Source organism: Acromyrmex echinatior, chromosome 11, assembly GCF_024713525.1.
Source record: "Acromyrmex echinatior isolate Ae372 chromosome 11, ASM2471352v2, whole genome shotgun sequence".
NCBI classification, from domain to species: domain Eukaryota; kingdom Metazoa; phylum Arthropoda; class Insecta; order Hymenoptera; family Formicidae; genus Acromyrmex; species Acromyrmex echinatior.
Window position 1 is genome coordinate 13,648,130 of NC_141862.1, and position 22,621 is coordinate 13,670,750.

The 22,621-nt window shown below is 33.5% G+C and overlaps 1 protein-coding gene and 1 long non-coding RNA gene across 3 annotated transcripts in view; one reads left to right on the forward strand and one right to left on the reverse strand.

The window, feature by feature from the left end:
• The window catches only part of LOC147908177 (uncharacterized), a 95,182-nt gene extending 75,022 nt beyond the window's left edge, over window positions 1-20,160 (reverse strand). Inside the window, exons 1-2 of one of the 2 annotated variants that reach the window (XR_015546613.1) lie at window positions 17,300-20,160; window positions 946-16,353 (exon numbers count right to left, since the gene is read on the reverse strand). This is a non-coding gene — a long non-coding RNA (uncharacterized LOC147908177). Of the gene's footprint in view, window positions 1-945; window positions 16,354-17,299 lie in introns of those variants that run through there. The other variant, XR_015546614.1, reaches the window with a different exon arrangement.
• Window positions 20,161-20,298: 138 nt separating this feature from the next.
• CycD (cyclin D) overlaps window positions 20,299-22,621 on the forward strand; it is a 54,062-nt gene continuing 51,739 nt past the window's right edge. The window contains exon 1 of the mRNA XM_087411038.1: window positions 20,299-21,568. Coding sequence (XP_087267164.1) covers window positions 21,371-21,568 — 198 coding nt within the window. The 5' untranslated portion in view covers window positions 20,299-21,370. The remainder of the gene's footprint in view (window positions 21,569-22,621) is intronic.

Sequence of the window (22,621 nt, forward strand, 5' to 3'; positions counted from 1 at the left end):
CAGTCGTTATATTTGGCGATAAGTGTCTCGAAATTCATTTAATAATGGCCTTTAGAACTATTTTCTATGTGATATCGATAATTAATTTCAGCTATTTAAATATATGTATATTTGATTGAATCGATAAAGTTAATCATTTACATATTGTAATAAAAATCACTGAAAATTTCAGAAAACGTTTCATGATAAATTTCAGTAATTTTGAACAAATTCAACCAGACAATTCTGATTTGTCTATTTTTAATTAAAATTTTAATTAACCAAACTTCAGTGTAGTTATATTGACTGCTTTAGTAATTCTAGTGTTAATACGGTTAACGCGAAAGAATGAATTCAAACAATATGAATGCGCTTGTGTGTGTATCAGCATTGGTGTCTCTGAGATATCTCGAATTCTGTGGAGGATCAATCGGAGCGTTACTCAGAAGGTAAAGAGTAATTAACAAAAAGTAATTAACAATCGAGAACCGGAGTACAGGACAGATATAAGAAGTTCTACCGATATATAAACGATTATTCAATTCGCGACAGCATTCCGATCCCGTACCAAACGCAGCTGTATCTGGACTGCTTCTTCCTTCATGGTTCACAAAATCAATCATTAAAGATCGTTACCCATTACTCGGAACACAAAGTATGTTTTTTTTTGCATTGTATGACCGTTCAGCGTGTCGCAATAAAACATTGAATTTGAAAATACATCGATAGACATAAATAGGTACAAGAAGTCTTGATCAAAATAAAGTTACGCAGTAATTACATAATTATAAAGAGAGAAATACAAAATTCTAGGAATAATAATTGATACAACCGTAAGTACAAAGCACTTAAAATTGATGCAAATGTTTCATATATTTAATAAAAAATAAATTTGAAAACAATTATATTGAAACATAATACTTGTATGTTTTGTTACTCTTCCTTTAATTTTCATTTACGCTAACATTTCTTTTTTTAGAGAATAAATTGAAGGTGCAACATATTTATGACCAAGGTTATAGTTGTAGATCAAAAACAGTTAAGAATTATTAGAGAGAGCTATGTGACAATTATTAGCACATAATCACATATAATCCATTAATTTACATTGCACGATCGAGTAGCACAACGCGCGTTGAACGAATTTCGTTATATTAATAAAAATTCGTATCTTCTAGAAATCTTAGAATCTCAGGTAAGATACCTTCGCTGCAGGATGTTTTTTTTGAAACGCGAAAAATTGACCGGTAAAATTCAGCCGGAATTCCGGAGTAAATTCAGCAGTAAATCCTCGGATTCTTCAGCTGGTGGATAATAGTTCTTACTGTTGGATATAATAGTCGAGGACGAGACGCGGCGGAGATGTATTGTGCGCTTCATAAAGTGCGAAAGAAGAACCTGAGGCCTAGAAATCATTTGAAGTTTGTGGAAGTTTGAGGTTTCTCCCGGGCGAAGAAACAACGGTGACGTGCGAGTCCCAAGGGATACCTAGACAGGTATACGATACGACCTGACATCGTGATCATTAACGGCTCTGTGGCAGGTACATACCCGATTCTTGAAGAGGATCTTTCAGGTTTGGTTTGATCCGCCTGGTTCGTCAGTTCCTAAGTTGCCACGCGTATAGCACTTTACAATAAGGGCCCACCTGCACTTTAGCCGCGCCATAATCGGATACACCGTGACAGCATGTAAATATTGTAACAAAAGTCCAGCGATCTGCAGGTATAAATGTATCGTGTATCATAAATTCCTGAGCGCGTAAACAATTTCGTTTGATTAATACCCGTTTCTACCAAGTAGTGTAGTTTAATTTTAATATCGATTCAACTAACTCTTCATTTTTTTTTCTAATTCTAAGAATCAAAGGCGAGAGAGAAGAGAGCGGAGAGAAAGGAGGATATTCATCGGTCTCTTGAAAAGTAAAAATATTTGAACGAATGAAAGTTTATTTTGAAATTAGCAGTGTGTAGAATTTGATTCGGTCAGTCCTGAAGTTAATTCTGAAGTAAAAATGCGGAATAAATGCGGAATCACGCAATCAAAGGAATCGACTGCGGTAGGTAGTTCAAGCACAAAAGAGCGTTTCATGGGTATTGTTATGCGGCACAGTATAAATGAGGAATGCTTCCAAATAATATTGGATATCGTTTATCCACGTATCGGATTCGTGGCACGTAGGAATTCGGCGCAACGATTCGGTCTTTTGGTGCATTCGCGTACGCCGAGAGGCATTCGCCGAAGAAAGCACGTAATTATCCGTGCAATCGCGCAAAGCCAGTTAGTTCCCACCCTCGAGATCCAACGACCCGCCTGTATCGACCCAAGTATGGCCAAATACAGAGTATCGATTCACTGTGTAGAAGAGCGATGATATTCGGCACGTTGTCCGACCACGCTTTTTTCAATCACACGGAAAAGACTACGTGGATTCCTGCGGTTTGTCGCAAAAATAGCTTTAGCCCCTGACGAAAGTGCTTTAATCCTAGTTTGGATGAAAATGAAGTAAGGTTTAAAGAATTGAGAAGTAATTCATTACTTGTAACGAAGTTACGTTGAAAAAAATGCATGTAATTTTATATGGAAATTGCATGTTTATGACTGGAAAATTACTTAAATTACATAAATATGATTAGAAATTTATTGGAAATTGTAAATTTTCAATCATATTTAGGTAATTTTCCAGTTATAGGTAATTTTCCATGTAATTTCCATGTCAAATTACATGCATTCTTTTTTAGTGTTGAAATCACTTTTTTTCAATAATTCATTTCTTTCTTTTATCTACAACTATTACTTAATTTAATTATATGTTTTTGGCAACTAGAAATTAATTTAATAGTTATTTTTATAGTTGCTTTATACTTATAGTTTATTTTAAACATATTTATCTTAAACTTATTTATATATATATATATATATATCTATGTGTGTTCAAGAAAGTCTGGATCCCGGATTTACTCGAGAGAATGACATTTTTGAAAGTCATTCTTACATTGCTATTTTAAATACAAAAATTGTATACATTTTTAATATTACTGAATTTTACTTATTATTCTAAACGTTCGATTATACACTATATTGTTTGTAATAAATTATTATGTACACTTGAAATCAAAATTATGGAACATTAAGATTAGTATGCCCGATGATCACAAATTTGTAATTGAGCTCCAAATTGTATAATATTTATTCAAAATTTTTACATAAAAAAAATGTAATCATATATATATATATATATATACAGGGTTGGCAATATTCGACGGAAAGATGTTTTTTTTTTTCAATCATGGGAAACGTCGTTACTCGATCTAACATCTCTGTCAAAAGTTACAGTGTTTGCCAGATCTTTCCGTCGAATATGGCCAACCCTGTATATATATGATATGTACATATATATAATGTATATATAATATAAAATGATAGAAAATACTGTGTTTAAAAAAATGAGATACATAACATTTTCTTTGCCTAAATTTTCTTTGCCTACCGTATTATAACGAAGCCCGCTGTGAAAACAATATGGCAAAAAAGACTATCGGAGAACGCCGCCGATGCGGGCCGATTATTATTTTTGCGCGAGCCGACAAGCTGCTGCCAGACCAACGAGACCGGAGCCGAAAGGAGTGCCCAAGGTATTTATTACGGCGCCTTAACTTCCTCGTGTAATTCACTTGCGCGGCGAAAAGTAGACCGTAAGTACGCCCTTTCGCTGGACCGACAACGACTATGACGGTAGTCAGTCTTATCGAAGTCATGCAGTTGCTTGCTATTACCGAGCTGTTAAATCGTCCCTCTCACGATCTTCTTGCATCCATAGAGTACCTTCAGGCCTTTCCTTAGGTACCATTGGGTTCTCCATTTACCCTTCGCGCTTTGGGACGAGAAATTACACTCGGAAATGACGAAGATTAGTTTTAACGTCTCATCATATCGATTGGATAATAATAATCAATCCTTCAATTTTCTGCCCCTTCAGGAAATTTCGAAATTGCATTCAACTCAAGTAACATACGATTTGAATCGGCTTCTGTCTTGATTATTGATTGATTTATAAGAAGAGAATCAAAAGTGGAAACGCGCTTTTGAAAATTTTTTGCAGTTTGTTGCAAATGATAGTTCCTTACGTTTATATTAAGAATCTCTAATCTTAGCTTCAGATTTTTAAGGTTTTTCAAAAATTAACAATGAACATAAAAATTTTGGTATCATCGATTAATCACGTGATAGGATGTGATATTAAATCTCAAGAAAAAAAGGAAAAAATTAATTAATTACTATTTTAGAATTAATGTTCTAGAATTAATTGATTTTTTATAAATACAATTGGTACCAATACAATACATTGTTATCATCTGCATTCCGACAATGTAGTAGATAGTAACGTTGTTTTCATCAGATTCGTATTAATCTGAATTATATTGTATATATTACGGATTATGTATATCGGAAAAAAATTAAACTGATTGTTTCTAAAACATTACATATTTCTTTTCTTCTGTTATTTAGAGATTTAGTATCTTGCTAAATAGTTAATCACATTAAATATTTTTTATAACAAATTTTTATATTCATTTATTTATTTTTAAAAAACTGAGAGGTGTTTAAACTTCTGAGACTAGAATTTGGAATTCTTAACATGAGCACGAAGCATTATCTTTTACAACAAAACATTTGCATTTCAAAAGCGTGTTTCTACTTCTGGTCCCCTTGTTATTTGAATTGCAGAATTTAAAAAAATAACCAGACGTAGAATCACGTCACAGACTTCGTCAATTAACTTAAAGTTTTGTATTATATTTTTTTTTGTATTTTATTTTGTATTTAATGTTTAGAAAAAAAAATTGAAGCTAAATTAAACACGGCGAATGGAATTATCATTTTATAAAAATCACGAATACGTAATACCGAATAAAAAGATTGTCACAATGTAACGAACAGGCACATAGAAAGACATATCGAAGACATAGTTCTACGGAGGGGTATCGAGACAACGAGACAATATATCGCGTAACATTTGAACTCGGCAGTATGGGCGGAGTTCAAGCCACTCTACTTCCGGTTCTTTCTTACGGCGTGAGCGAAGCCACCGTGCGACATAGTCTCAAACAGAAATAACATATCCCTCCGTCTCGTTCTTTAAGCGCGCTATGCGCGTAGACGACGGCGCGGTTTGTACAATACAGTCGTTCCGAGAGGCTGGCGCCACATTGAGATGCTTTCAACCAGACGCGACACTGACCTCCTAGTCACTTATGCAATCGGGAAGGATCATCGTACGTAGGCGTAGTTATAGGAACGTCTATAAATCGTACTGCGAGAGCGGGCGTGTGTGGCGGATTTCTTGAAATTCGATGCACGCCCACTTCAGAACGGTCAGCAGGTCGAATTTGACCTGCGCGATACACAAAGCTTCTCATGTAACAATGAACACGAAGTAGAGCGACGAAGTATAGAAAAAAATTTATTTATTACTATACGGAAAAAACTCTTCTTCCGTACAATTTTAGTGAATGCATCTTCAATTTTTTGTATACCTTCGTTCAAATATCTGAAAACTAAGGAATTTCCTTAGTCAATAGCGTGTATTCGTCTTGAAGAAATTTATTATCTATTTTGACATTTATGAATTGAAAGTTCATTGTCATTCATTGTCATTCATTTCTTCGTTTAACCAGCAGTTGAAGGTACGTGTGTAAAAACAATATTTGTATGAAAGACTTTAAATCTTTAAATTGATGAATGAATCGATTCCATAGAAATCGATTTTGAAGAAATAGATGAGGTTCATTAGATTTTCGGTAGATCGTTCTTCTGATAGATAGATAGATTGTTCTCAACATAGGTCGTTCTCAAGTTTGAGAGGTGAACTTGCGCACGAATACAAATCGACGGCGTCCGTGAAAAGGAATGTGACTCTTCCCTTAACGGACGTTCAACGATCCTTCCAGCAAACCGAGCAACTTGAAATGAGGGAACTCGTGTGAGCGTGTCCTCAAGTTAAACGTTTGCCCGGTTTGTTGCGCGAACTCGTTTTACTTGTTTCATTATGTTATTCGTGATCTGACTTGACACGAAAGCGACCGCTGATCGCTAAAATTAAACAAGTAACATCGTTCAATTCTTTTTTTACACCGAGAAGATATCAAATTTGAATTCAACGAAATTTCTTCTAAAATATTTTTTGCGTAATTTTTATTTAGTTTTTATTTTTAATTTATTATTTATTTTTAGAATAAGTTTTATCCGCGTCATATTATACAGTGTGGCTATTACGTAATAAATGAAATGCTGATTATTAATTGATTAATTTAATTTTTAAAGTTAATTAATTTTTTAAATACTAAAATTAAAAATATTAAGTGTCGAGAAACATGGAAATTAATATCTTAAGTAATATATATCTTAAATTAATATTTAAAAAGTTATCCTAAATTAATAATCGCTTATTAAAACTAATTATTTAAATTCTATCATAAGAGAGAGAGAGAGAGAGAGAGAGAGAGAGAGAGAGAGAGAGAGAAAATAATAAATATATTCACCATTCAAAAATTTTAATAATGTACAACAATTATTTAATATTGTTACAAATATTAACGTAAATTATTATTTATTGGAAATATTAGAATTTTTTTCTCTTTTATTTCTCCTAATTTTATTTTTTCATATGATTGTTCATGCTTCGAAGAATATGCAAGAGCAAATTCTTCTTTATTCGTAAGACACGCACTTTACTGGATTCCTCTTAAATCTACCTGCTTCTTCGTGTCAAGGGTTAACCGATGCGAAACTTTCATCGGCGATAATTTCGCAAACTCTATTAAGTGCAAGAAGGAGATCGATTGCAAATGAGTGGCCTCGGCGCACGATATCCGATATAGCAGTTTGGATATTACACTTTGAGATCGAGAATATGCCGATCTCGCTGAGTGATCGATAGAATTAAATTGCTACAGATACATTACGAAGCGACAAATTGTACGTAATTCATTCGTATGATATTTTTGATATATATTTTGTATAATATTTTAATTTAATTATACAACGATGTATACTGTTAGCGAATATCTCTCTATCAATTTGTTAATTAATACTTTGCCAACGGAACGTGTAAAATTTTATGCTTTATACGAACATAATGTTAATTATTTAGTTATGTTTTATTATTTATATTTCATAAAATTATTACATTAATTAGTTATATTTGTTATATTTGTGTGTATAATTTTCTATAATGATTTTTTATAAAAATTTCTGAATATTTTATAATAAAATTTTTATATGTTTATATATTTTATAATATAAAAATTATAATTTTTCCATAAATAAAAAGCGTTTTATATGCGTGGGTGTGGATTTGTTGCTGCAGATTGAAGTATTAATATATTAGTCTTCATCGACGAAGTGATAAGATACTAATTTTAAATTTATTCTATTCTAATAATTATTTATTTAGAAATGATTTTCTTTTCTAGCGGATACGTTAATTTCGCGAATTAATTGTACAATTTTTATGTTAAAAGTTCGGCACGATGATTTTGCATGTAACACTAATTTCCGTAATATTTCATCCGGCGATCGTATTTCCCACACAAGGCTTACACGACCCTACATTCCAAATTCCGCAGACCAAAGTCGGCGAAGCGCCACGGCGAACCAAACAGACCGAAAAAACATCGGGGATTCGGACTAATCATCCGTGGATTCTTCATCTCCATCACACGATCCAATTCTAAGCGATTCCTGTCTTATACATCCATCCCACCACCCGTCTTATACCGACTAATAATACGGCTCCACCTATCTGCACGAGAACCTATATTGGACACAGGTGAATACCTTGGAGGGGATATTTCCAGGTAAACATGCACCTTTAACAATTAATTGGAAGAAATCCCTCGAGAATAACATTAAATCTGTAATGCTCTAATGGAAGAGAAGTGCCACGTAGCTCAAAGAAAAAAAGAAAAGAAAGAGAACCCCAAAAAGAACAGCAAGTCACGATAACATCAAAATGACATCAAAATGAATCAGAAATGATTGAAAAATGATTTTTAATGATCATTTTAGAATCATTTTGACATCATTTTGATATCATGATGACTTATTGTTCTGCTTGGGACGAGTCTATTTATTTCTAGCACTTTTGGAACAAAACCTTGTCTAAAATATATAATACAATCGTTGAGTAACTTCTTCTACCCAAAAATGGCATGAAAAGACGGGGATTTTGTACGAGATAAAAATTTCAATTCGCGAGTAACGCACGGGTAATGTCTGGTGCGTGACTAGGATTCATGAGTGCCGAGGAGGCATTATGCGTGCTCGTGGGGCGTCTACTGGGGGCCAATTGAAAAAAAGGAGAAAAAGATTATTTCGTTAGTTAAACACTAATTAGGCTGAGGCGGCACTTCACTTTGCTGCCGCTCGACGACGGTCTTAATCTTAACGAATGAAGCGAGGGTGTCGTGGAACGTTGATTTGTCGAATTGATCCAGGGCCTCCTCACGGCCTTAACTGCCATCGCCATCCCTGCGCTCATTCATACCGGCAATTAATAGTCGTCCACATAGATATAGTAGAGCTTCAGAACTTATCGCTAATTACACGCGCGCGTACGGACACTTTACGACTGTCGCGTTAATACAACCGCCGTAATAGTATCTCCAGTTTTTCTGCCAGCCACCGTCGTAAAATCGTCTTTATAGACTCTGGTGGTGCGCTATATTCAGCAGGTGTGAGAATTCTTATTATTGTGCATGAAATAACGTTCAGCGATGTGCGATTGCCGCAACTTTTGTTACGCAATAAGGATAATTCGCTAAAGAATTTCAAAAAAACGTTAATATACGAAAGAAAGACTTAATACATCGTTTAATACATTTTTATTGAAGATCAATTTATTGTAGACTAATAAATTCCTTGTAGCTTCGTTCCCCCGCGGCAATTTTCTCTCCCATAATTACGTCGATGCTTGCAGCACGTTTATTACGCTGATCTCCATCGCTTTTTGTGCTCCATAAATTCCTCTAAGATTGTAATATCAGCTGATATTTGTATAATAAACCCATGTTAGGAAGGTATCGCTGATAATATGTGCAACAGCGTTACGATCATCGCCAACGCGTTGCAACCAATAACAAACTGGAAATAGGTCTTGAACGAACGGAAACGAGTATGCACGAGGTCAGAGGCTACATGTTGATAATGACGTCATTTCTCGAGGACTTGTCAACGTTCATTTCTTTTCTTTATCAAGACATTATCGGAGGGAGACTAGGCTGAGGTTAACGTTTTGGCTTTCAGTACGGTATGCTTCAGTTGTATTGCATCCATAACCCTGAGTCCGTTCTCTAAATAGTATTTAGGACTTCAAAAAAATGTTGATTTCCTTAAAAAATTATTCAGTTTTAGAAAAAAGATATTCGTGTAATGGTCTAATCATGCATAAAAAGAACGAATTTTTTGAAGTATTGATAATAAAAATTAAGATATACAATATTAAGATAGATTAAGATAGATGCAATTTTAAAAACAATTTTATTGGACCGCTGAAATAGAAAATTCTAGCATAATGAGCAATGCTACAAAAAATTTTGATATTTTAGTAAATTAAAAATTATTTCAGATCTGTATTTATCTAAATTTTTAACTTCAACAAAATCGTTCTTTATATGTGCAATAAGATTAGGGGAGAGTAGAGGAATTGAGAACATTTAAAGGAAAAGTTAAATAAAGCCGATAATTATTTCAATTAATGGAAATTGGTTTAAAAGATACTCTAATTGTTTAGCTTTAAACGACAATAATTAACATTCAATAACAAACTATAATTTTAAATAAAAAACAAAACCCTTGCTATTTGGAATTATCCGCCACCATGCAAGGCAATGTCAAATCGATTTTATTTTATGTTTAAAATTATAGCTTAAATTAATATTAATAATATATAAATATTAGTTATTGTAATTTGAAAAATAAATATCCTTTGAATAAAAATTTCTAATTGATGAATAATTGTTGACTATATTTAACTTTTCCATTAGATATTCGCAATTTCCTCATTTTCTTTTACATCAAAATTATCAAAAACGTTTAAAACATGGTATTTATCTTAAATGGCATGTGCATTTTATAATTATGTGTTATATAATGCAGCACTAAATTATATTATCGGGCTAGCACTGGATACGAAAAATGAAAGATCTTTACTAATATACTGCAGTATTGTTTGCATTTTTTACCCCATGTTCGCAATTTCCCTACTATATCCTATATTCATTTAAAATCATTTGGGCCCTAATTACAATAATTATTACTTCCACTGCCATTAACCTCTTTCACTTTTATTTTGAATTTATTGAAAATTTAGATTACTTTTTCATTTTTAGAAAAAGAATTGTACAGATTCGACTGTACAAGACTTCTAAGGAACTAATATGAGGTTTCCTTTTTTTTTTGTTAATAAAATCCAGAATCAAGAATTTATTCAATCACGTTCAAAATTTATGCACAGTTCATTTACGAACAACTTTACTAGTTTATCTATTAATAGTTTTCGCTATCATACTGCATGTCGAGTTCATTACATAAACATATACCAATACTTTACATACTTCAAGTAGCTTTAAAAGACGAAACAGTTGCAATCATATGCGCAAAAGTAAGTTTTATCACTGTGATAGTGTCATCGCCTGAGTTCGCGTTTAAAGATTAACTGCGACCACATTGTTGTTCATAAAAAATTATCCTTGCAATTCCATCATGATCACAGAGTAGAATTATACGATTAGGTAATATTCGATGTTTAATGATTGAGTCTAGTTTTATATGCATGATTCAGTGCATCTTATATAAAATACACCAACATTTTTTCTATTCTTTTTCATAACATTTATTTTATTCAATCCTCCTTTAGAAAGAATTGTATTGAATGATTTTTTTCATGATGCTTTAATATTTAACCCTTTCGTTACGACCGTCTTTACTGCGAAACGCATTATGCGATATGATTATACGAGTCACGCTCGTACTTCAAAGAGATTACACGTATAATTATACATGACTGTCTAATATATTGTTATTCTTCATGATAAGAAAAGATTATTAGGAATGAACAAGTCTTTTCAAATGTTGTGATACCAGTAAGATGTATATTGTATTATATATATTACTTATTATCTTATATTGTCTTATAAATGTATACGCTGTGCATAGAACGATTACAGTCGCTCATAGTCCATAATACATGAAGATCATTTTGTGGCAAGCGATTACAATCGCTTGCAATAACGAAAGTATTAATCTGAACCGATCTAATTAAATGTTTTTTATACCGTATATAATTACGTGTTGTATTTTATAAGTACATATAACCATAAATCAATAAGTTTATCATAAGCATCAAAATATATTTAAAATATATTTTGAATTCTAATAAGTTTAATGCTTCAATTAAGATTATTAAATTATATTTAAATTATATTAAAATTATATTTGTTTATTAAATCTTGGATTAACTTCATAACATTCCTCAAAAGAAAAGAAATTATTTTGAATACACAATAATGAATTTTTTCAAAATTTTTAAATTATTTTTTTACATTTTATAATTATTATTAAAAAATATTCTTTACTTAAGTAAACAATCGTTGAAAGGAAAAAAATTAATTGAGTAATCACTTTATATAGCAACAGAATAATATTTTTCCATATGTATGTGTGTATACAGATAATTTTTTTATGTTCAAAGTTGCTATAAATTAGTTTCTTATAATCTTTTATTAATTAAAATTTTATCAATATTATTATTATCATTGAGAAATATTAATTAAGAAAAAAATTGCTTATTCAGAAATGTCTTACGTGCGAACGCATGAATTACAAGCAATTATGACCTACAGACATGACTTCACGCGAAGATACTTGTCGGCACGAAGCTCGTCTCGAAGGCGCCGCTGTCAGATACTAAACTAATTATATGTATTTCGCGATAAGGATTGCGCGACAGACTTCAAGAATCAGAGATTATTAATATTCGCTCGAATAACTTCTTTAGCCGTGACATAATATTCACATGTGATGTGTGTTCATAATGCACGTGCCATCCAATAATTTAATGAAATCAAAGACTTAATTTCAACGGTTCAATTACAGCAGAAGTTAATATCGGTAATCGCGATATTAACAGACATATCAATACTTCAAATTTTCAACGATCATTTACATTAAAAAAATAAGTCACATTTGTACTACTTTATTTTTATTTACCTAATTATTTTAATCATTTTAATAAATGATAAAAATTAATAAATGATTTAATAAATGATTAAAATTTTTTCTAATTATTTTATTTTTTATTTTTACTGTTGTAAACCGTTTTATTATTACTGCTCAAGTACACTTAGCCATGCTTTTTTCACCTGTTTTTTTTTATAAAAATAGAGAGAAATATATTACTCAAATAAAAACAGTCAAAAGTAGAAAATAGGAAACTTTCTCTCAGGAATTGTTAGTATAACTTCGATTCGTTTCATTATAAATATATCTTAATTATATTCTTGAATTCATTAATGTTTGTGCAATAAAGTAATTTATATTCTATCAAGCCTGAAGCATTCACGAGTGTTTCACGCGCTGATAAAATGAATGAACTGAAACAGCATGTGAATTATTCATGCAGATTATTAGTAAAACTAATATCAAAGAATGTGCCAGGCGATGCAAACGGTACGCTCCAGTTGCATTCACAGAAATGATAATTAATTAATATCGGTATACGCCGCCATATATCTGTCGGGCATAGCGTTACAAGTTTGTGTATTTTCTCTCTCATGTTCTCTTTCTCTCTCTCTCTCTCTCTCTCTCTCTCTCTCTCTCTCTCTCTCGCGACGAGTATTAAATGTCGCAATGTCGAGAGATACAATGATTTGTGCCCTTCGAAAAGACATCGTGCTTCTACCACCGTCGAACGTGTTCGCACTATCGAAACCTATTGAGAATAATACCGGGTGTGCTGTCGCGAAAGACGCCTTCAATTGCACATTTTCTCTGATACTCAAATTCTTGTGATGATTGAATTTCGAATAAGTATTCGGAATAAAGACGCAACAACTATAAATATCCAGATTTTAATTTATCTGGCATCTTTCCCTTTATCTCTGCGAAATTAATTTTTTATCTTATTTTTTATCCTATATTACATATTATTATTAAAATTCTTAATAAAATTCTTCCATAATAATAATCCACTTTGAAGAAAATACGAAGACTTTACTGTCCACTTGTATACAAATGCAAGGTGAATTTATTGAACGACGCCGATAATACCAAATGACTTTACAATAGTTAGAGATTAGATTTATTGTTAAGGAGAATCAGCATAATGAGCATCACACGTAGAAGTTTAAATTAGACGTGACGAGAGTTCCAGATTGTCCCGTGTGGAAATTGGACGAATTATCTTACTCGCGAGCCCTCTAATTGAATTTCTGCGAATTTGATTCTCATTACCTTTAATTAAGCTTTTTTTTGCACGCTAGCTCTGCTATGTATCTTGTTTATGCCTAACGACGAACGATTTCGCTTCTTTAGAAAGTGCGCCCCGTCGTTCGTTATCGATTTAGTCCGTACACGGTGTATAGGCTCACGCAGGCAGAACGAGACTTCCCTCGTTCGGTAGGTAGAAGAAGAACGACGACGCGAAGCGGCAGGAGAAGAAGAAGAAGAGTAGGACGGCTCGTCAGGCGTATCGTAAAAGGTGGGTAAGCACCGGCCGGAACATTCATGCTCTAGTGAAATTAAATAGCTGGAGAGAGTACGACGCGAGGCTGTCTTGCGGCCATTTAAACCGCCCGAAGGCGAGTACGTTCGCGCGTCGACGGGTTTCTCATTCTAGCAGTATAAATCTCGCACGGGACACGTCTCGCGACCACGTGCGCACTCTTCGTACAAGCGCGATTACCTGTTGCGCGAAATCGTCGTAAAAATATGGATAGCAAATTTCAAACGTTTCGTCTACGAGATCCTAGAATTCTGCGATGTCCTAGAATTCGAGATTACGTTTTTGTATCGTTTTCATGTTATTTAAATCCTTTTAAATCACCTTACTTTTTCTAGAACACACTTATGTAATTAGAAGTGTTATTATCCTGTAATGCTCGTAAAGTTTTCAACTACATGGTTTTCTAATTCTTTAAAGAGCATAATGTATACAAAAGTAATTTTAAAATCTAAAACTCTTGATAAATGAAACGATAAAATTTAAACGTAGCGTAGAAAATTGTCGATTAAACTTTTAAATAGGCAGGTACAAGGCCTGTCTCAAAATTTACTATCAGTATTGAAAATTTATAGAGTACGTGACGTAAATTATAGATTTTCAGTAGTGATAGTAAATTTTGGAACACAGCCACAGCCACAGCCACTCCAGGTATAATTTTTTTTAAAACCTTGTTTTGTGAAAAAAGAAAAGAAAAGTATTGCTCGGAGAGATTCGCGTAGAAGTCTTAAAATTTGTTATTCCTACATTCCTCTATCTTATAAGAGTGTAACTAATATAAATTTAACTATAACATAATATATACTGTAGTAAAAATATAATTATTAAATTAAATTTTTTAAGCATTCTAAATACTCCACCTACTAAATAATCTACCTACTTTAAAGGTTAAAACGGAGTCCTTGATCCGATTCGATAGGAATTATTTGCAATGAATCAAAGTGCGCGAAGGCGGCTGGTGATAGCGAGATATCATGGCGAAAAATTAAATGATTATGTAATCGAATGTCTGGCGCACGAGTTAGGCAATTCCACTTTTTTTGACAAGACGAGTTATTTACTACTCCGGGTGAATAGTGGCTCATTGATTGATGCCAGAATCAGATTGTATTCGCATCAGATATTTAGTTACATAGCTGCTGAGAAAATAACTCCGCGAAGATTGAAGTCTCAATTACTACGAGAATTAATTAACTCTTCTATATACGTATACTTCATTTTTACAATTAAATTTTATTATATTCTCTTTGAGTAAGTTTCGTTATTTACTTCTTTATTAAAATAATTTCAAGTAATTGATGATACATAAATATCTCAATTAATTTCACTAAAAAGTTTTATTTCTAAAAAGATTTGAACAGCACAGATTAAATGTTACTTTTATGAACGTATATTAGTTTATTAAAACGTTGAAATTATATTCATTCATGATTTGACTGATTCATGACAAGTTATCAAGCTGCTACAGGAAAGCCAGAAAGTTAGCCGAGGCTTTCCTGCATCATTTGATAAAGCGAGTTTGGTCCTTGCACATTGACCTTCTATTTCAATGTCAAATGTCGGTTATGATCAATGGAATATAAATGGAATGTTCACAACACTCGCATATATAATAGATGCGATTATTGGAATTAAGATTGATTAAATGCCCACCTCTGAAAATGAACAATACAAAAGTAAAATAAAGTTAATTGGAAATCACGAACTTTTTACAAATTATATTTGTTTTCGATAAAAATCTTTCAAGTTGGAAGTTTGAAAATCGACATTTTGATTTAAATTCTGGTAAATAAAAGACCTCCCACTAATTATATGGAAAATTTGGTCACCGTGAAATGAGTTTTTATGTAGCTTATAATGTAATAGATGCAAAACTCAATAATGAATAATTTTTGTCTGACATCAAAAATCGAAGGTACTCTGTGAACACTTTTAAACTAATAATAGCATAGTTCAAAAGCTATCTATTATTAAGCCTTGTATCTATTATATCTTTTGTTTATCATATTATAATTAAACTACTTAAAAGCGAACTCATTGCACTGGAACTCAATCTTCCATATAATTAGTACAGGATCCTTTAAATCTGAAAAAAATAAACCAAATTCGAATTTTATAATAATAAAAACTTATTATTAAACTTATTATTACTTAAAATTGTTTTACAAATAGGTATGCAAGAATTTTTTTCGGATTATTGTATAGTCTGAAATAGAAATAGTCTGATATAGAAATCTGTTCAAATTTGGATATACAAAAGTATCTATTATAGATTGCTAACAAAAGATATAAAATTCTATATGGCTGAAAATTAAAGAGATTTATGAAATTTGTGACAATAGAAAATTTCTACTTTTTCTTGCTGGCATGCGGTAGGTAGTTTTGAAGGCGACATATATACTCATTCAGTTCGTTCGAGGCTAACCGCTATGCCAATGTCATTGCTGGTATAGTATACCAGTTCGAACTTTTGTACGAAACAGGTACGAGCACCATAGGAATCCCGTTGAACAGCAAAAGTAATGCGTTACCATCAATTCGAGACATCCGACTTCGGTGTATTCAGTGAAGTTTTACGATCTGCCGACAGATTTCTGCAACAGTTCCGTTCCGCAGAAATTTTCGAATCGATCAATTGTTGCTGATACATAATGAACGTATGTAAATAATATTTTATTTGATTTGTATTCAATATCCAACTGTGTCATTTGATTCTCTTCGGGCATTATCTTATCTACTATTATATGTATATGTATATAGATATAGTCGCAACATTCTGAATTTAGGCGTAACTTCCTGTTGTGTAAAATTTAATTTATCTCTATGCTTTATATATGTGTTTTGTTCTACATTACTTTCTCACAATTAATGTATTACGTTGAACAAAACAAACAAATAGAAACGTCAGAACTCACATATGACCAATTTTAAAATTGAAAACAATTAATTTCGATAACAAATTTTTGTAACAAGTAAAGAAATTCAGTAAACTAAAAATAACATATGGTTATAATTTTGCACTCAACAATGTAACTGTATTATGTAACATATGTGTTAACATTGTTGAGTGTGAAATTATAACACTGATATTACTTTTAATTGATGTTTACTAGGAATATGTTAAAATATTAAAAATGGATTAAAAAACTATAAATTATAAATCAATATCAAATCATATCGAATCGCTATCGTGAATCGTTTCTCTTAGATAAGTTACACAAGAAAAGGATCTCTCATTATTTATACAAAAAATTCGATCCCGGTGAAATGGGTTAGTTTTCACATGTAATGTTTATAATATAATGAAGAAAAGATGTTGTAGACAAAGCTCAATAATTTTAAACTATGGTATAAAATTTGTGTTCACAAATACATCTTTGATTATTAGCTCAAAAAGTATCTATTATTGTGCCTTGTGTCCATGACATCTTTTGTTCACTATATATATAAGCATTATGTATGAAAACTAATATTTCACCGGAATCCAATTTTCTATTTAATTAGTGCGGTCAAAAGTAACGGAATGAAAAATATACGTACATATATAAGTTCGTCTTCGACTTATTACTTTTCAGGAAAGTTTATGCACCTCGCGGTAATTACCAACATCTTGATCACAGTCTGCGATCGTGCATACGATGCACTTGCGAAGCGTCGTTCATCATATGCACGTAGTACCCTTATACGCACGCCACATCCGGTCACGGGGAGTCGCAACCAACTGTAGTCCCGTAACTACGCATCGTGTCGCGTACGCATTGTGTAGTAAAAGCGTAGTACGCGTAAACGAGGCGAAACTCCACACGGAGGTTTCGTGCACCAAGGACATTTTATCTCCTACATGGCTCTATTCCCACTGACCCCTTCACTGTCTGTTCTTCTACCTTCGTTCTCGCTTCTCTCACAGTCGATCACTTCAAATTATTCGCCGGAAGCGATCCTCATTTTTCCACGTACTCACGTACGTTTAAAGAATCTCTAAAATCAGCTAATAACGTAAAAATAGGAGTTTAAGGAATTTTAATAAGGTTTATGCTCGATACGTGTAAAAAATGACGTATAAGTTGTTCTTCCAGCCAGATTCATTAAATATTTCGAATTCTATCGCTTCTTGATAATAATATTGATGTATCATATTTGTAATCAATTACAAGAAAAATTATCAAATTTATGATATCATAAATATTAAAATTACGGGATATATGTTAAGAACTAAGTCATGAAAAAAGTTAAACTCAGTCATTTTACTTAAAAAAAAAATAAACTTTAAATTTATTAAAAGTAGATACATATATTTTTTTAAACATCATATTTTTTTATCTTTTTACTCTTTCTCCTTTTTTTCTCTTTTTTTCCTTTTTCATTATTTATAAAATCTGACAAGAATGTCTAAACAATCCGCTTCGAAGCTTCTCTATGTTAGTAACTCGAAGAGAAAAGAATTTTACTTATTAGGCAAATTTTTCTTTCGAAAGAAAACGAAAGCTAACGTACAATAAATTTGAATGTCAAATTAATACATTTCTTGAGTTCAATTTTTAATCACCTCAATAATTTCATTGTTTTAAAGTTAAATTAACGATATATTGAATGTAGGAACAGTGGCAATCTATACACTAAAAAAAGTTTTGTTGTATTAAATCGGACTTTTGGTAGATTCAACCAAAAAAGATATAAATCAGACACTTATAGTTAAATCTATCAAATTCTAATTGAGATAACCAATCACAATAATCAAAATTTTGATTCATGTGATCATAATTTCTTCTGCTTATACTTCTTGTTACAACTAGACATTTTTCTCAGTGCAGAAATGACTAAAAATGGTTTAAATTAGATAGTTTAACATTACAAATTTAACAATGTATTTCACTTTAAATATAAAAAGTGTATACCAGTTTAGCTATAAAAACAGACCTAATAAGTCACAACGTCGTCCTAATCTAAAAAATATATTATACTTAGATATCGTCACATCATGTCGTTTCCTCGATTTTAGAAAAAACATTTTATTATAAGCTTTCTATAGAGATCTTTAGATAGTTTTGTCCTTGATAATTCGGGTTCTCATGATAGAACGACAACAACGAGAAGCAAATTCGCCGAGCTCAAAGAGAGACTCAGCGAAGAGCAAAACGTGGAGAAGTTCCAATGTCTCGGATGAACGAACGAAAGCGAATGGGACCGAAGTCGACCGAGCTGCTTCGTTCGTTCAGTGTTGGGCCGTGTAAACGGGGCCCAAGGCCGATAGAACCGAGCGAGAGTGTTCAAAAATACGATATTTAACTTTCTCACGAAGAAAACGCGTAACTTTGTGAATATTTCTATGCTGGAGCTAATGTTGCCCGATTCGCGCGAATTATTAGGTGTTGGAATTAATTCGTAGCGTTTTTAAATGAAAGAATGTTATTTATTTCACATGAGCATTAAAAAATACATTAATGAAAGTACTTCCCATCACTTGTAAAACGCTACGAATTAATTCCAACACCTAATAATTAAAAATCGATTATGAAAATTCTAACATGTGTAGACTTTCAGGAGACATAAACAGTTCCACAATTTCCTAAAATAGCTATACGTGAAACACTTGATATTAGTATTTTTTAAATGCTTGAAAAATAGTCAAGATGTTTTTACAAAAAGGAACTGTTAATACAAAGAAAAATTTCTTTGCTTGTTCGATTTTTTATGAAAAAATATCAAAAGTATTACACACAGCTGTGTAATTAAAAACTCTATAAAAGATATGAGTAATATATATGAGTAATATAGTAAAGATATGAGATAATTTTATGATTTGGATTACCGAATACTACTGGTTTGCCACCGTTAGCAACAGGTTGCTGTATTCTAAGAACACGTGGAGCATCCTGACAAACTGTCTTTTTACGACACTTCTTCTCCTTCAACTAAAAAATTTTTATTGTTTCTATTACTTCAGATTTGATCTTTACTTTCACTTTCACATATCCTTTTTTTTCGTATTTTCCTCTCTAAGTTTCATACAATTTTTATTGTATAACTTTAATACTATTTTATTTTATTCGATATATTTTAATAATATTTTATTTTATTTGAAACCAAACTTAACATATTAAATATTAAAATAAACAAATGTCTACTGTTATTATTACAATCTCCAATAAAACAATACGTGTAATGTATTTACGAATAAAATGGAAAGTTTCTAGTAGACCATTATTACGTATATTTGAAACGCCACGTATAAACGGATACAATTTCGGCATGTGTAGTCGAAGCTTTTAGGTGTCGAACATGAGGGGCTACTTTACACGATGCAGACCTCCAATCCTCCCCGCTGTATCGCTCTTTCTCGACTAAACCGGCGCCACCGGCCACGGCCATCGTCCGCACCGACGCGACGGCGGCCTAAATGTGGTGGGGAACGGTTACCGGTTACGTTCCATGTGACACGCTGGCGCCGCGCTGGTGGGGGGGCTGCCAGGTCACGTGATCAGTGGCGCCGCGCGAGTGGGGAGAAATCGTCGGCTACGGCCCTACAGGGCAGCTGTGCAACTAGACTCGCCGGCATTCTGACCTGATAAGTCACCAGTGTCGGATCGTGAGAAAGTGGAGAGGGATTCTCGCGCTCCTCGTATCTCGCAGGACATTTAAATCGTACGCGAACGGACCGACGACTTGGGCTCGGCGGCACTCCGAAAGAGGGAAACCGTTTGTTCCTCGCGCGTCGGTCTGTAAAAAGAACAGAACGAAAAACAAGAACATCACCGTTTCTCTCCTACGCCGATCGAAGCGCCCACCTCTCTCTCTCTCCCTCCCTCTCTCTCTCCTTCTTTTCTCATGATTCCCTCGGGAAACGAAACGTACTAGTCGCTCCGCGAACTTCGACAAACGCGAATCGTGCGACAAGATTACTTACAAGTGGCACCGGCCGGAAAAAAAAAACACTACGCTTATTTATTAAGGAACCTCCGAGCGCGCGCGCGTCTTCGCAAACGTATTATTTATTACGCTTTTTGTGCTTTGATTTGCGGAATAATACGTGTGGAAAACAAATATCGAAGAGGAGAAAAGAAGAACATCCACGATTCTTCATCGATCAAGAAAGAAAGAGAAAGAGAAAGTATCTTTCCGGAAAGGTGAAGAAAATGTCCAAGTACGTGAGAAACTAATCGAACGAACGAACGAACGAACGAACACGCCTCTTTCTCTCTTTCGCTCGCTCGCTCACATAATCGTCGCAGTTGCGACTTTGGCCCGTGCACACAAACACGCTCGCATACAATTCACGCTTGTTGTGCGCAGTCGTCATCGACGTTTCGCGACTCGTCGCGAGGTGAGTGATCAGTCCGTCTCTGCCTCGTTTCGCTGTGAAAAAGGTGTTGAGTGTCCCCCTTCTGTCTCTTTCTCTCTCTCTCTCTCTCTCTCTCCCTCTCCCTTTTTCTCTTCCTCTCTCGTTCTCTCATCCGGGAATCCGTCAGTCTCTGAGATTCTTGGAGGGAGCACGTGGACGGAACACATCCGGTACGTGTCCCGAGGAAACCCTACAGCAATACAGTGGGAAGAAGTCTGAGAGAGAAGCGGAGAGAAGCTATATAATAGTTGGTGCGATCTCTCTCGCCCGTCATGGATCTTCTGTGCTGCGAGACTACAGAGACCGAGTGCCGGGCGTACGCCGATCCTGCTCTCTTGGGCGACGACCGGGTCCTGCAGAATCTCCTACAGACCGAAGAACGCTACGCGCCGAGCCGGTCATACTTTGAGTGCGTGCAGAGGGACATCTCACCGCTCATGCGCAAGATAGTCGCCGAGTGGATGTTGGAGGTAAGCGAACAAGAATCCCTCTCTCTCTCTCTCTCTCTCTCTCGTACTTACGTCGCGCGAGTGCCCGTCGAGATCGACTGCCACGCCGGTTCCGCGGAACGTGGACAGCCGGCTCGGGGAAACGACCCGGTACTCTGGTTCTATAAAGCCTGAGATACAGTCGAAAAGCACAGAAACGAGGAATAGATTTCACTGTACTTCTCGATTATGCCTTAGGTTTATTAATTAGTGTTGGTATCGTTATATTGTCAGTTAAATAGATATGTGATATGTTTAACCCTTGCTTTATCAATATTTAATTTTTATGCAAAAAATAGTTTATATACTGTTATTATTACAAAAATGTTTATCATATGAAGCAAACGAACATGATTATGAATTTATTTTGACACATGTAATACTTCACTATTGAATTGATAGTTTTAATATTATGCATACCTAATGTACTTGCAAATAAATTTCATATAGAAGTAAGAACAATTTCTTAATAAAAATATCATTGCATATTTGTATGATAATCTTAAAGTTACTGATATCTTTATCTTACTTGTCATCGTATCTTAATGTGTGAAATGTCAACTCCGTGAACTAGTGAATCGCTAAAATAATCTTTAAAATTATTAAGTATATTATACTCTCGATATTTTTATATTAAGATTTTTTACTCAAAATTTATCTCAGGAACTCGTTCTTTTAAAAAAGCTGTGAAACAACATAACGATATTGAATTATTGTTAAGAATTACAGAATCGGAGTACTGAGGATTGATTATGTATAATCTTTAAATGAGACTTAAGCCTAAAACCTAATTTACAATGTTTTCTTTCACGTTTCTTGCTTTTTACGTCATGGCTTTTTCTTTCTTTGCGATCGTTTTATCAACAATCGAGTTTCTTTTCACTTGTTTCTTATTTCGAGCTATAGAAAACGAAAAAAACTGGATAAGAGAACAGAAAGGCAAGAAGTAAGAAGTAAAAAGCAAGAAACGAGAAACAAAAAGAGCACATTGCAGATTAGGCTTGAGACAATTGAAAAACACAGATAACAGGAAAC